The sequence below is a fragment of the Lineus longissimus genome, chromosome 5 (genome assembly GCF_910592395.1).
Source record: "Lineus longissimus chromosome 5, tnLinLong1.2, whole genome shotgun sequence".
Lineage (NCBI taxonomy): Eukaryota > Metazoa > Nemertea > Pilidiophora > Heteronemertea > Lineidae > Lineus > Lineus longissimus.
The window spans coordinates 22,608,916-22,621,058 of NC_088312.1; the positions used below are offsets into that span (position 1 = coordinate 22,608,916).

At 42.0% G+C, this 12,143-nt stretch overlaps 2 protein-coding genes across 3 annotated transcripts in view; both read left to right on the top strand.

Annotated features, from left to right (window-relative positions):
• LOC135487909 (zinc finger protein with KRAB and SCAN domains 8-like) overlaps positions 1–5,871 on the top strand; it is a 35,087-nt gene extending 29,216 nt beyond the window's left edge. Inside the window, exon 4 of one of the 2 annotated variants that reach the window (XM_064772143.1) lies at positions 4,749–5,871. In XM_064772143.1, coding sequence (XP_064628213.1) covers positions 4,749–5,048 — 300 coding nt within the window. In that variant the 3' untranslated portion in view covers positions 5,049–5,871. Of the gene's footprint in view, positions 1–1,570; positions 2,430–4,748 lie in introns of those variants that run through there. The other variant, XM_064772139.1, reaches the window with a different exon arrangement.
• Positions 2,348–4,755, top strand: LOC135487683 (zinc finger protein 3 homolog; the record flags this gene model as incomplete). Its single annotated transcript, XM_064771722.1, has 3 exons — positions 2,348–2,655; positions 2,792–2,801; positions 3,029–4,755. Coding segments are annotated over 3 exons (612 nt in total), but the record flags the coding sequence as incomplete, so codon positions are not given.
• Positions 5,872–12,143: the final 6,272 nt, after the last annotated feature.

A 12,143-nucleotide genomic window follows, 5' to 3' on the forward strand; every position in this document is an offset into this window, starting at 1 on the left:
GCACGAGGTCCGGCATCATTTAAAGACATTTACGGACAGACATTGACGACTTGTGTCCTGAACTTGTACAGTAAGGATTGTCCGGTTCATTTTTGTTGGGTTTTGTACGAGGGGGGATGATAGTCACATTCAAGAGCCAAAAGTATAGGTATTATTCTGACCCGGGAAACATTCTTAGAAATAACCAATTCCACCATTCCTGTTATCCATGATTCCCTGAATTCATTTCTGGGAGACACAAGCTGATTGGTTTGTTTGTTTCTTGGTGAAATATCTGGCTATAGGTTTCGAGACAGGGTTGTACTCAGTTACCTGTGACCATAGGCCAGCAATCTAGGCGTTAAAAGAAAGCTTGTAGCTCCTACTTTCTGATATTTGCTTTAGTTTTTCCATGAAATGTATACTTTTGGAATTGTGGCCATTTTTTGCCGATTTCGTTTTTTTAAGGTTTATTCAAAGGACAAGGCAATCACAGTGAAGTGACAAGCAAGCCCAAGATCACACAGGATGAGTCGGTGCCTACAATCGAATCCTCATTGCATTAAGTTCTTCCTTTTCAGGCTCTTCAGGTTCTTCAGCAAGATAACCTTCGTCTCGGACCAATCACGAATCCAACACCAGTAAACATGTTCAACCACTTTCTAATTCCAGATGTTGTCTGCTACCAGTTTATCTGAATCACAAACCAATGATCCCGAGAAGACTTCCGATATTACCTCAGCCCCAAAGGGACCAGCACAAGTTTCATCAACTCATAATTGCAGTTATTGTGGGAAGCAAAGCAGTACCAAGAGGGATTTGGCACGCCATATTCGTACCCACACGGGTGAAAAGCCATTCAAATGTTCCTACTGTGGCAAAGGCTTCAAACAGAAACCACACGTAACTGTGCATGAGAGGATTCATACAGGAGAGAAGCCATATAAATGTCCTATTTGTGAAAGGAGGTTTCTTGACTCTTCTGCCTTGAGAAGGCACATGGTCACTCACTTGAGATCACACTGTCATTGACTTGAACATCAGGAGATGAATAAATTCATTTGACTATTTCAGTATTATCTTAATGTTCTGTGTGTACCTAAACAACTTGAGGCCTATCGAGTAATTTAGAAAGGCATTCATGTATTCTAATCCACACAGGTGAAAATCATTCCAGTATTCATTTTGTGGAAAGGCATTGAGTCAGAAACATATGCATGAAAACATCCACACCAGAGAGAGACCATTTGAATCTGACTCTGTCAAACCATAAAGTTTAAAGTTCCTAATTCTTAACTGCATGGTTTCTTTGTGCCAGCTTTCCCTTCGTTGTCTTGTATGTTGTACACACACACTTGAACACCTACAGAGACATAGCAGTTTCACAACCTTCAGGTTCTGGGTCTGCATTGTCTCATGTTCCAAATACACACACCAGCTTGCATGTTGTGATGCCCAACATTACATGTGAATATATGTCCTCTTTTGTGTGATCGTTGGTCCGTATCTGTCAATTGTATTTGTTGAGGAGCTGTTTCACAATCATGCTCTTTCAATAACGTATCCTTTTTGTTCCATTTTCTAATTCCAGATGATAATCCCCTTTACACATTCGGATGAATACGGCATCCGTCGCTCCCTTTACAAGTGTACCAAGTGCGGAAAGATATGTAACGACAAAACACGATTGGCCGAACACGTCCGGACACACACTGGTGAAAAGCCGTACAAGTGTTCGTATTGTGAGAAAGCGTTCGTTCAGAAAGGGACGCTAAAAACTCATGAACGTATTCACACAGGAGAGAAACCCTACACATGTCTCATCTGTGGAAAGGCTTTCTCCGATAGTTCGTACTTTCGCCGTCATCAACTTGGTCATATGTCAGATGGAAATAAATAGGAGTATGGATATTTCAGTTCATAATACATGTAGGCAGTACTTTGATATCGTACTGTAGTGCTTTATAGAGCTCCAAACTGATGTAGTACTGTGGTGCTTTTAGAGCTCCAGACCTTGGTCAGTCACCAAAATCTATGTTTTGACCATGATTTTTGACCAGAATATGTCAAAAAGTGACGAAATAGTATATCGCACCTTTAAAGACATGGTACAAATACCGTTCTGTAGACAGATCTAGATATTCATGTACTATTAACACCAAGGTCCAGCGAATTTGCTTGTATAAGAACTGAAAATGCAGCATTTTGTATCAAATTTGCATAGTTCTTCAATTCTATTCACATGTAGGCCAGCTATTTCACATTGTTTCTACCAGAGTGTTTAATTTTCCAGGTTCCCTCTCCTGTAGAAGTCTTCCTATTCAATCATATTGTCACATCTAGGTCTCATGGTTCTTCCATTTTCTAATTGCAGCGATTTCCCCCATCAGATGTATTGAGTCATTTGAGAGGATATCGTCACAAATGTCATTTCTGTGGACGACTTTTTGCTGACAATACGAGATTGACCCACCACGTCCGTACCCATACTGGTGAAAGACCATTCAAGTGTTCGTTCTGTGGGAAAAGTTTTATTCAGAAAGGGGCACTGAAAACTCATGAGAGGATTCACACAGGAGAAAAACCATTTCAATGTCAAATTTGTGGGAAGGAATTTTCTGATGGTTCATACTTCAGAAAACACAAACTTTTTCATTTGGCGGACGGTGAACGATAGTGGATCCAATTATTTCGAATGCTTATGGCTCATTGGCTTTTCAAATTCATAGCGCTGTTGCTTTTGCTTTCAAATCCTTCACTTTCTCAGATGAAGATTGGGATTTCAGGATTACAAATAGCTTTCAGGATATAGCCGCCAGTTGGTGAATGGTAGTGAATTCATAAAGTTTCAAATTGTGTCACATATTTATAGGGTTCATTTGCTTTCCAACATCATATACGCACTATCGCATTTTACTTTAAATTCTTCAAGTTCTTAGATAAAGATTTAAATTTCAGGATTTCAGGTAGGGTTAAGGTTTTTTTCTGAATAATCCCTGTCTTTCGTTTCCATTCTTTGGTCTCATGGTTATTCTGCCTCTACTTCCAGATGATGTACTCATCATATTCTGCTGGTCAGTTGGGAGATCCTCGGCCCGTTTGTGATTTCTGCGGCCGGCACTTCAGGGATAAATCAAGACTAAGAGAGCACATCAGGGTCCACACCGGTGAAAAGCCATTTGGGTGCAAAGTCTGCGGTAAAGCTTTTCGTCTGAAAGAGCAGCTAAAAGCGCATGAAAGGATTCACACAGGAGAGAAACCATACGCTTGTCACATTTGTGGGAAAGCATTTGCTGATCTATCTTCCTGTCGGAAGCATAAACTTGGTCATCAGATGCAATGAGTACATTCAAGCCTAAACGGGTTTCTTTCCCTACCTCCCAAGAATTCTGGACATGATGGGCTGTCCGCATCTCGCTAGGCAGTGCTGGCTGTCACTATATTCAACTTTTGTCTTACTGGAGAATTTAGTTCTATTTTGGTCTGACAGTGGCCTTTTGGTGATTTGGTGATCAAGTTTTGAACTGAATCAAATTCTGCGATTATAAATATTTGCATGGCTTTTACTGCATATTTTGCATTTACAGGTGATTGTGGAAATATATGACAACAAAACAGAAAAAAATCTTATTGAAAATATTGTTACACGGTTGTCCAAACACTAAATTGAAAGTACGGAAAAGTTCTAATTTCTCAAAACTGCAAAATAAAATGACCAATACTTCTTGGTTTACAGTGTATTGGTTGATTCAATAAACAATTTCACGTCACTTCACTTTGTAATCTGACCGGTATTTCCCTTATAAATCCATTATCCACCCTCCTCAAGTCAATAAGGGAGTGATCAGACCCCTAACCAGGAGAGCCTTCAACATCTGTGCACCCAAACATCTGGAATCAGAATGGCACTACACTCAACAGTCTTTCACAACCAACAATGGATACCCTACAGATGTTGTCGAGAAAACCATCAGATGCACCATCGATAACCATATGAGACAGGACAGGCCGTAGAAATCACCTGCATATAGATCATCACCCACTCCCTTATATAGTGCTTCACACAAAATCTAAAGACTAACATGCAGTTAGAAGAAGACTATAAGAGAAAACTAACTTAGGCTTTTCAGATCAAGAGACACCAGCCATCTCTGAACAGACGAGGGCCTTTTCATACCAACAGCTTACAATTATATAATAAACTGTTAGGGCCAAATTCATAAAGGGCGTTTAGCTTAAAACAGCGATTAACTACTGAATAGACAGATTCAGGTCCTTCATGTAAATCTTCGCAGAATATGAATAGGCCTCGAAACTGATTAGAGAGAAGTTACACGCGTCTAACCCTTAAACGCCCTTTACGAATTTGGCCCTTAGTGTATTTAGTAGTTCTCTGTGTGTCAGTTGCTAATCCCTTCTATGTGTGACATAACACACTTTACATGTTCTTGAGACTATGGATCATTCAGACACTTGACAAGGCACAGTGAAGACTGTTGGAAACATCTTGTACAAGGACTATTAGAAAGTGATCCAAACCCTTCTAAAAATGACATTCAAGGATAGTGTTGACAGAAAATAATTAATATCTAAGAGTATTTGCATATGAAAATCATTCAACTTATTTGACTCTTCAGCATATCAAATAAACATTTAATAACCAAATACATTTTCAGATTTCTGTGTTTGTGTAGGTGTGTGTGTCAGCTATTAACTTTGTAACTATGTATTTTGTAAGACTTTAAAATGTTTTCATTTTCTATTTTCAGTTTGTCTATGATAGTCTATACCTTGAACCAAACTTCCGAAACTTCCGAAGTCATAAATGTGCCATGTGTCGGCAGCCATTTGCAACAACAGCGTTGCTCAAGACCCACCTGCGTACTCATGGCGGGGAAATGCCTTTCGCTTGTAAATTCTGCGGGAAAGGTTTTGCTAAAAAGTGGAATATGACGATACATGAGCGGATACATACTCATGAAAAGCCATTTGAGTGTCATATCTGTGGCAAGAGGTTTAACCATGTGTCGCATAAGAAGACACATTTATTGACGCACATGAATAAATAGAAGGTTTTGTTGCAAACACTGATGTTGATTTTTGGCATATCTAGTGAAAAGAATGCGTCTCAGCTTCAAGGGGAACTTGCTGGGACAGCGGGGCCTAGCGTAGTTGATCTCCTTGGTTGTGTTGTTGGCTCTCTTGGGGCAGAACACCAAATATGCATGAAAAATCACATTTTTCAGACCGGTCGTGGGGGGGGATTATAAAATTTCTTCTGGTGTTTCCAATCAAAAAAGTTTTTTTTCCCCAATTTCATTTTCGTGAATCAATCTTCAAAGATAAAATAACTGCAAAAACATTTTGGCAGTTACAGTCATGTATGCGTATTGCCAGATCAAAAACAATTGTACATGTAAACTGTTGTAAATTATAGATTTTGTAATCTGAAAAGTTAGATTAAAAAGGCCTTTAATGTTTTAATTGATGTTATATTGTTGCTGTTTGTATTGTAAACAAATTGTTGTGTTTAATTGTTTATGTTGTTAAATGTTTAAAGGGATAGTAGAGGCAGGACCCATGTGGGCCAGATAAAGTTGCATGAATTCATCCATAGGGGTCTCTACTGTCTAGCAATGCATCTTCATTATTCTAGGATGTACCAGGACTATTATTATCACAAAGTTACGCTGGACCCTCCAGCTTCTGTTATAAGGCCTGGGTGCTGCCTATAGGCTCCCTGTAATACAGTATGTAGCATATTATGTTCAGCGCTGAAGGTACGTTACACTACAGTCATTCACCATGTATACATTAGGTTTTATCAGAGACTATGTGACATATCTACTGCAAATATCATAGAGAAAAAAGTATTAAAAAGCTTGTAAATGTTCACTCAGTATATTTTGTAAAATAATTGAACAAAAATAAAATTAGCTTTCAAAGAAGAGATGTTTGTGTTTCAATTTTGTGTGTCTTCATGTAGTGGTTGCTTCCTGGTAGATGGAGCCATTGTGACCCCTGATTTAAGTCGTCTTGTTATGGCATTCGGGTTGTGCCTTTGTCTTCATCAAACCAATTCAGGATGAATGGAAATGCATGACAAGTCATCATTCACTGTAATGTTGCCAAGAGAGTCTCGTCTGTGATGCTTGATTACATTTCCATTCATTCCAAATTGGTCTCATGAGGACAAAGGCACAACCAGCATCCCAGGGTAAGACAACTTAAAGCAGGAGGTCTTTAACTGACCAATGGTGTGCATTGATGAGGACAAAGGCACAACCAGCATCCCAGGGTAAGACAACTTAAAGCAGGAGGTCTTTAACTGACCAATGGTGTGCATTGATGAGGACAAAGGCACAACCAGCATCCCAGGATAAGACAACATAAAGCAGGAGGTCTTTAACACACCAATGGTGTGCATTGATGATGACAAATGCACAACCTGAATGCTAGGATAAGATGACTTAAACCAAAAGATCTTCAACTGATCTATGGAGTGCATTGATGAAGACACAACCAGCAGGCCAGGATAAGACGACTATAACCAGGAGGTCTAACTGACATTGACTTGCCTTATAAACCACAGGAGATGTTGAGGCATGTTTTGTCTTGAAACAACAACTCCAGAAAGAACCACTGACCAGACTGAAGCACCAGAGCTTTCACCATATCACCGTGGACCTACAAAGTCACCACGAGGACATACTTGGAAAGGACCAGGAGATGAGTGAGGATATCAATGTGGATCGCTGAGAGAAGACTACCCGAGTTCAGAACAACAATGTCAGGGATAGTCTCAAAGGGAAGCCAACCAATTGAAGTCCTGAAGGCTCTGTGACTCTCGAGATGATCGATGCTCAGTTCCATGCATGGACCCATGTCTACACTGACGGATCCTCACAGAATGCTGTCAGGAATGGAGGAAGTAGTGTTTTGTCAAACACCCTGACAGAGAATCGCACTCCATCGCATTCTGTGCCAGCAAACTTTGTTCCAACTACAGAGCTGAACTACAGCAACTCACCACCGCTGCTGACTACCTTGCCAGGAACTGTGCCAAGTGTGGAGACAACATCATCCTAATGACTGACTCACTGTCAGCCCTCCAAGCTCTCCAGAGCGGGAAAGCCTAGACACTGACTGACAGCCTACTAGACAGGCTAGATCCCCTTCTCTCCAAGAAGAGAATTGTCATCCAGTGGATCCCAGCCCTTACAGGAGTGCATGGAAATGAGCAAGCTGACCACCTAGCCAAGGAAGGCAGCATGCTCCCACAGTTCCAACACAGGATCTCATATGCGGATTCCAAGACCCTCCAAAAGGCCAGCTACAATGCGAGCTGGAGCAGGCAGACTGGCGGTTACAGAACAGCACAGGACAAAATCCACAAGCTAGATCGGAGGAGCAAGGTGATTATATACCGGCTTCGGACAGGACACTGCAGGCTTAATAAACACCTGAAGCAACTAGGAATCCGAGAAACGGCCAACTGCGGGTGCGGCAACGGAGAACAGACCCCAGAGCACATCCTAAACACCTGCCCACTTCTAGAGCCGGCACGCGGGAAGTTCTGGCCCGACGAGACAACACCTCCAGATGAAGCTGTGGGGAAATGCTGATGACCTGACGCGAGCTTCCCGTTTTGTCGATGCATCCACACCACAGATCTGATATATGCATGATCAACCAAACGCTGAAGAAGAAAGGAGAAGAAGAAGTATTGTAACATTCAGGAGGAGGAGGAGGTGATCTGTCTTGGCAACAAGTATTAAATACAGCCATACTGAGTCTTTTCTACCATGTATTATGACGACCTCTTCTGTCGCACTGAGGCGTTAGTTGAGACAAAATGCCCTGATCAAGACTGTTTGTTCAGTCTCGTTTCCTCAAATCCACACCTGTCATTTTCCAACATCCAGCAGTGACAGTATCTCCCACTGCAGACATGGCTGTGACTGCATTTGTCATTTACCGAGACATGGTTGTGACAGTCGGTCGTGTCTCCATTTGCTTACGGATGGTTGTGTCTCAATTTGCTTACAGAGGGTGTAGCCATCCCAAGAGCTCTACTGCAAGACTTAGTTGTGACAGCATCTCCCATTGGCAGGACATAGTTGTGACAGCATCTCCCATTGGCAGGACATAGTTGTGACAACATCTCCCATTGGCAGGACATAGTTGTGACAGCATCTCCCATTGGCAGGACATAGTTGTGACAGCATCTCCCATTGGCAGGACATAGTTGTGACAGCATCTCCCATTGGCAGGACATAGTTGTGACAGCATCTCCCATTGGCAGGACATAGTTGTGACATCATCTCCCATTGGCAGGACATAGTTGTGACAGCATCTCCCATTGGCAGGACATAGTTGTGACATCATCTCCCATTTACCAAGACATGGTTGTGACAGTCAGTCGTGTCTCCATTTGCTTACGGATGGTTGTGATTGTAGCAAACCCAAGAGCTCTGCTGCAAAACAAAGTCGTGAAAGCGTCTCCTATTAGCAAGACATGGTTGTGACAGTGTCACCCAGTGTTGAGGGAAGACGATCAGGTTGACGAAATGGACTGCATAGTCTGTACTATAGTGTCAATATGGTCAAGATTGACTTGGCTCAGACAGGTCTTGTAGTTGTCCAAGTGAATAGCCCTTCTTCCATGAGACTTGAGAGAAACACCAGCCTTTGTTTCAACAGATTAGTTTGTCCAGTGTCACTTGAATCTGGCGTTCCATTTTGTTGTTACGGAGGACTGGTAATGAGACCAACATCAGGCCTGGAGTCATCTTGACCCTCAGTGTATTGACATCGCTCAGCTTCCAGACAATGACCAGGATAACAGTCTTGGCTATAGGGTCACAATCCTAGCTTATTCCATGGGAGAAGAGGGGTGACTGGGAATAGGTAACCCAATGAAACTTCTCACTGGCATTGTTCCGTCATGTACAGATTTGGTTCTGTGCAGTCTCGTCAGAAGGCATTGTAGTAGAAGTACACATTGTGACGGTGTGCAAGGGATAGTAGTCCTAGGGCTGATAGTCCGTGTAACAATAGCCCGCATTGCTAAATGTTTTGGTTAGGGTTAGCGCTACAATAGATCATGCTGCTTAATTGGTCAAATACAATGCTACCGGACTATGACTCCAGGGGGACTATATCCGCTGTCACAACGGTACGAGTGCCAGACTGCCAGCTATCCGCATTTGATATGGTATTCTTTTGTTCTGCTAATGATGTAATTCTAATAAACTGAAGCTTGGGCTTGCATTAGGATGACTTCTAAAACTGTGTCACTATCATCTTTATTCATCTTGGTGACATGGAGATACTGGTCAGCCTGGACTGATTGTGACATCTTTGGAAATTCCGTCCTTGTGTCTGTGTCCGAATATGTCGCTTGTCTTAGATGATGTCTTTAGTTCTTGGGACATCCTGTCACAGTTTCATTGTCCAGAACATTTTTTGATCTGGATGTGGCAGACTTTGTTCTCAATCTGGCCTGGACTGATTCGAACATCTCATTAAATCTTTCCCTTACCTCTGCATGTATGTTCAAATACATCGCTGTCCTTCGGGTATGGTGTGACATAGTTCACAGGTTGTTTTCCCAAAGATCATCTCATTTGGGACGGAACTGTCGTGGGTATGGTATGCATGTGACTTTGACGTTTAATTATGGCCTTAGTCTGGACGAACAGGGACATTGGATGTCTTCTAAAGCTGTCTCAATGTGGCATAAAGTCAACCTTTATGGTCTTATTGTAACGTGGAGAGACTGTAAAACCAGGACTCATTGTGACATCTTTGGAAATCCCGTCCTTGTATCTACATGTATCTCCAGATGTGGCAATGGTTTTCGCCTATGAGTCTTGGAGACCTAATGCTGTCTGCAAAACAGTTCATGGAACAACTTACAGAGTTTCAATGTTGTTAGAAGTGTCTTTTATACGATCTGGATGTGACTTTGGCAAACTTGTCCTCAGTCGGGACTGATTGGAACATCGAATTAAATCATTCGGATGCATCTTTGTCCAAATGTGTCATTGTCCTTCCTGGATCTTGGATGACTGTTACAATATTAGGACCCTTCTGTCTCTGGTAGATCTACTGTCTCATTGTGTTCTTGAAGACGGGCCCAAGTAGCCTACTTGGCAACTCAAGTAGCCTACTTGGCAACTCAAGTAGCCTACTTGGCAACTCAAGCAGCCTACTTGAAGTGAACGATGTTCCCGAGGTATCTCATGTACCTGGGACGTCATCAGTACCCTTCTGCCTCTGGTAGAGCTTTCAAAGACAGGTCTTATATAAGTACCATTACTGACTCATAACCCAAGTAGCCTACTTGAAGTACATGATGTTCCCAAGGTAGCTCAGTCATGTACCCGGGACAGCGTTAGGACCCGCTTCTGGCAGAGCTTTGAAAATGTATTGAGGACTACTCTTCTGGTTACACCTCGTAGTGTTAAGACACCTATACTTACAAATAAGAACTAAAACGTCTGAAGACAGATTGTGATATTGTCTCTACTATCACTTACAGCAGAACACTGGCCCATGTACCCTACTTTGAAACTCGGCCTACATGACGTATAGATGCTCCCGAGGTAACTCATGTACCTGGGACATCATCAGGACCATTTCGCTTCTGAAAGAGCTCCCATATCACTCTGGTCTTGAAGACCCGCCAATGTACCCATCTTGGCAACTCCAAGTAGCCAACTTGAATAAGCTGTTGTACCTGAGGTACCTCATGTACCTGGGACAGCATGGGGGCCTTCTGCCTCTGGTAGAGCTTGGAAGACAGGTCTGATATAAGTACCCTGACCTTTAGATGTAATGAATGACGAGCGGGTAAACAACGAGTAAACTTTATTGGAGGACTACTCTTCTGGTTACATCTGGTACAGTAAAGACACCTGTACTTACAAAACAAAACTAAAACGTCTGAAGACAGATTGTGATATTGTCTCTACTATCACTTACAACTGTCGTCTTGAAGACTTACCTTAGTGCCCATCTTGGCCTCTCAAATAGCCCTTGAATAAGCTGGTGTACTTGAGGTAGCTCATGTACCTGGGACAGCATCAGGACCCTTCCGCCCACGCAAGGCTTTTATCTCACTATGATCTTGAAGACCAACTAAGTAAACCGCCTGGAAAGCCAAGCAGCCTACCTGAATTAACTCTTGTACCAGAGCTAGCTTCGATCCGCTGTAGGGCGGAGTAGCGCCGGTCTATACGTGATCGGACCCTCATGCACCTTGGAGAACACCTGGACCCATCTGCCTCTGGTAGAGCTTCTATCTCATTGTGGTGTTGAAGAGAGATGCAATTCAGTAAACTACTTCAGAACTCAAGCAGCCTACTTGCAGAAGCTGACGCACCTATGTCTAAGACAACATTCGAAACATTACGTTCACAATATGGTGAATACAGCCTTAACGATGAAGAGTGTGAGACTTTTTTATGTAAGGGTGATATGATGTTGCACAGTCCATGATAGCACAGTATTTTGCAGCCTGCATGAATAAAAGCCTGTATTTAATCCTTCCCTAATTGACAAGTCTTTGATCAAAATACAAAAACAAAGTTGACCTATTCAACTGGTGAACTTGGCGCTGTAGAAAAGGACCAGCGTGGATGGACGTTCAATCCAAATGATAAGCCAGATAGACCGTAAAGCAAAATCTATTGTCGCGAATCGTAAAGTAAATCCATTGCTTAGAAATCGTAAAGTAAATCCATTGCTTAGCAATCGTAAAGTAAATCCATTGCTTAGAAATTTCTTTAAGAGAAATCCATTGTAAGTACGTTTGTAATTTTTTTATTGAAGTGAAATCCCTTGATGAGCAATCTCTCGAAGTGAAATCCATAAGGATAAGAACCTTATCCTTAGAAGTAACAAGTTAATCCAAAGAGACGAGATAATCCAGGAGAGATAATCCATAGTGACTGATAATCCAGTGCGTATTAATCCACAAAAGAGATAATCCAACGAAGAAGACACAAACTCTTTAAGTTCCTCGATTTGCCGCCAGGGTATAATCCATTCGAAACACTTCTTCAGTTCCTTGTTTTGCCACTAGAGGGTTTTGAGCACCATTGGTGTCACATGTATCCTTGGTGACAACGAACCGTTTGAATCGCAATAGGTCATCC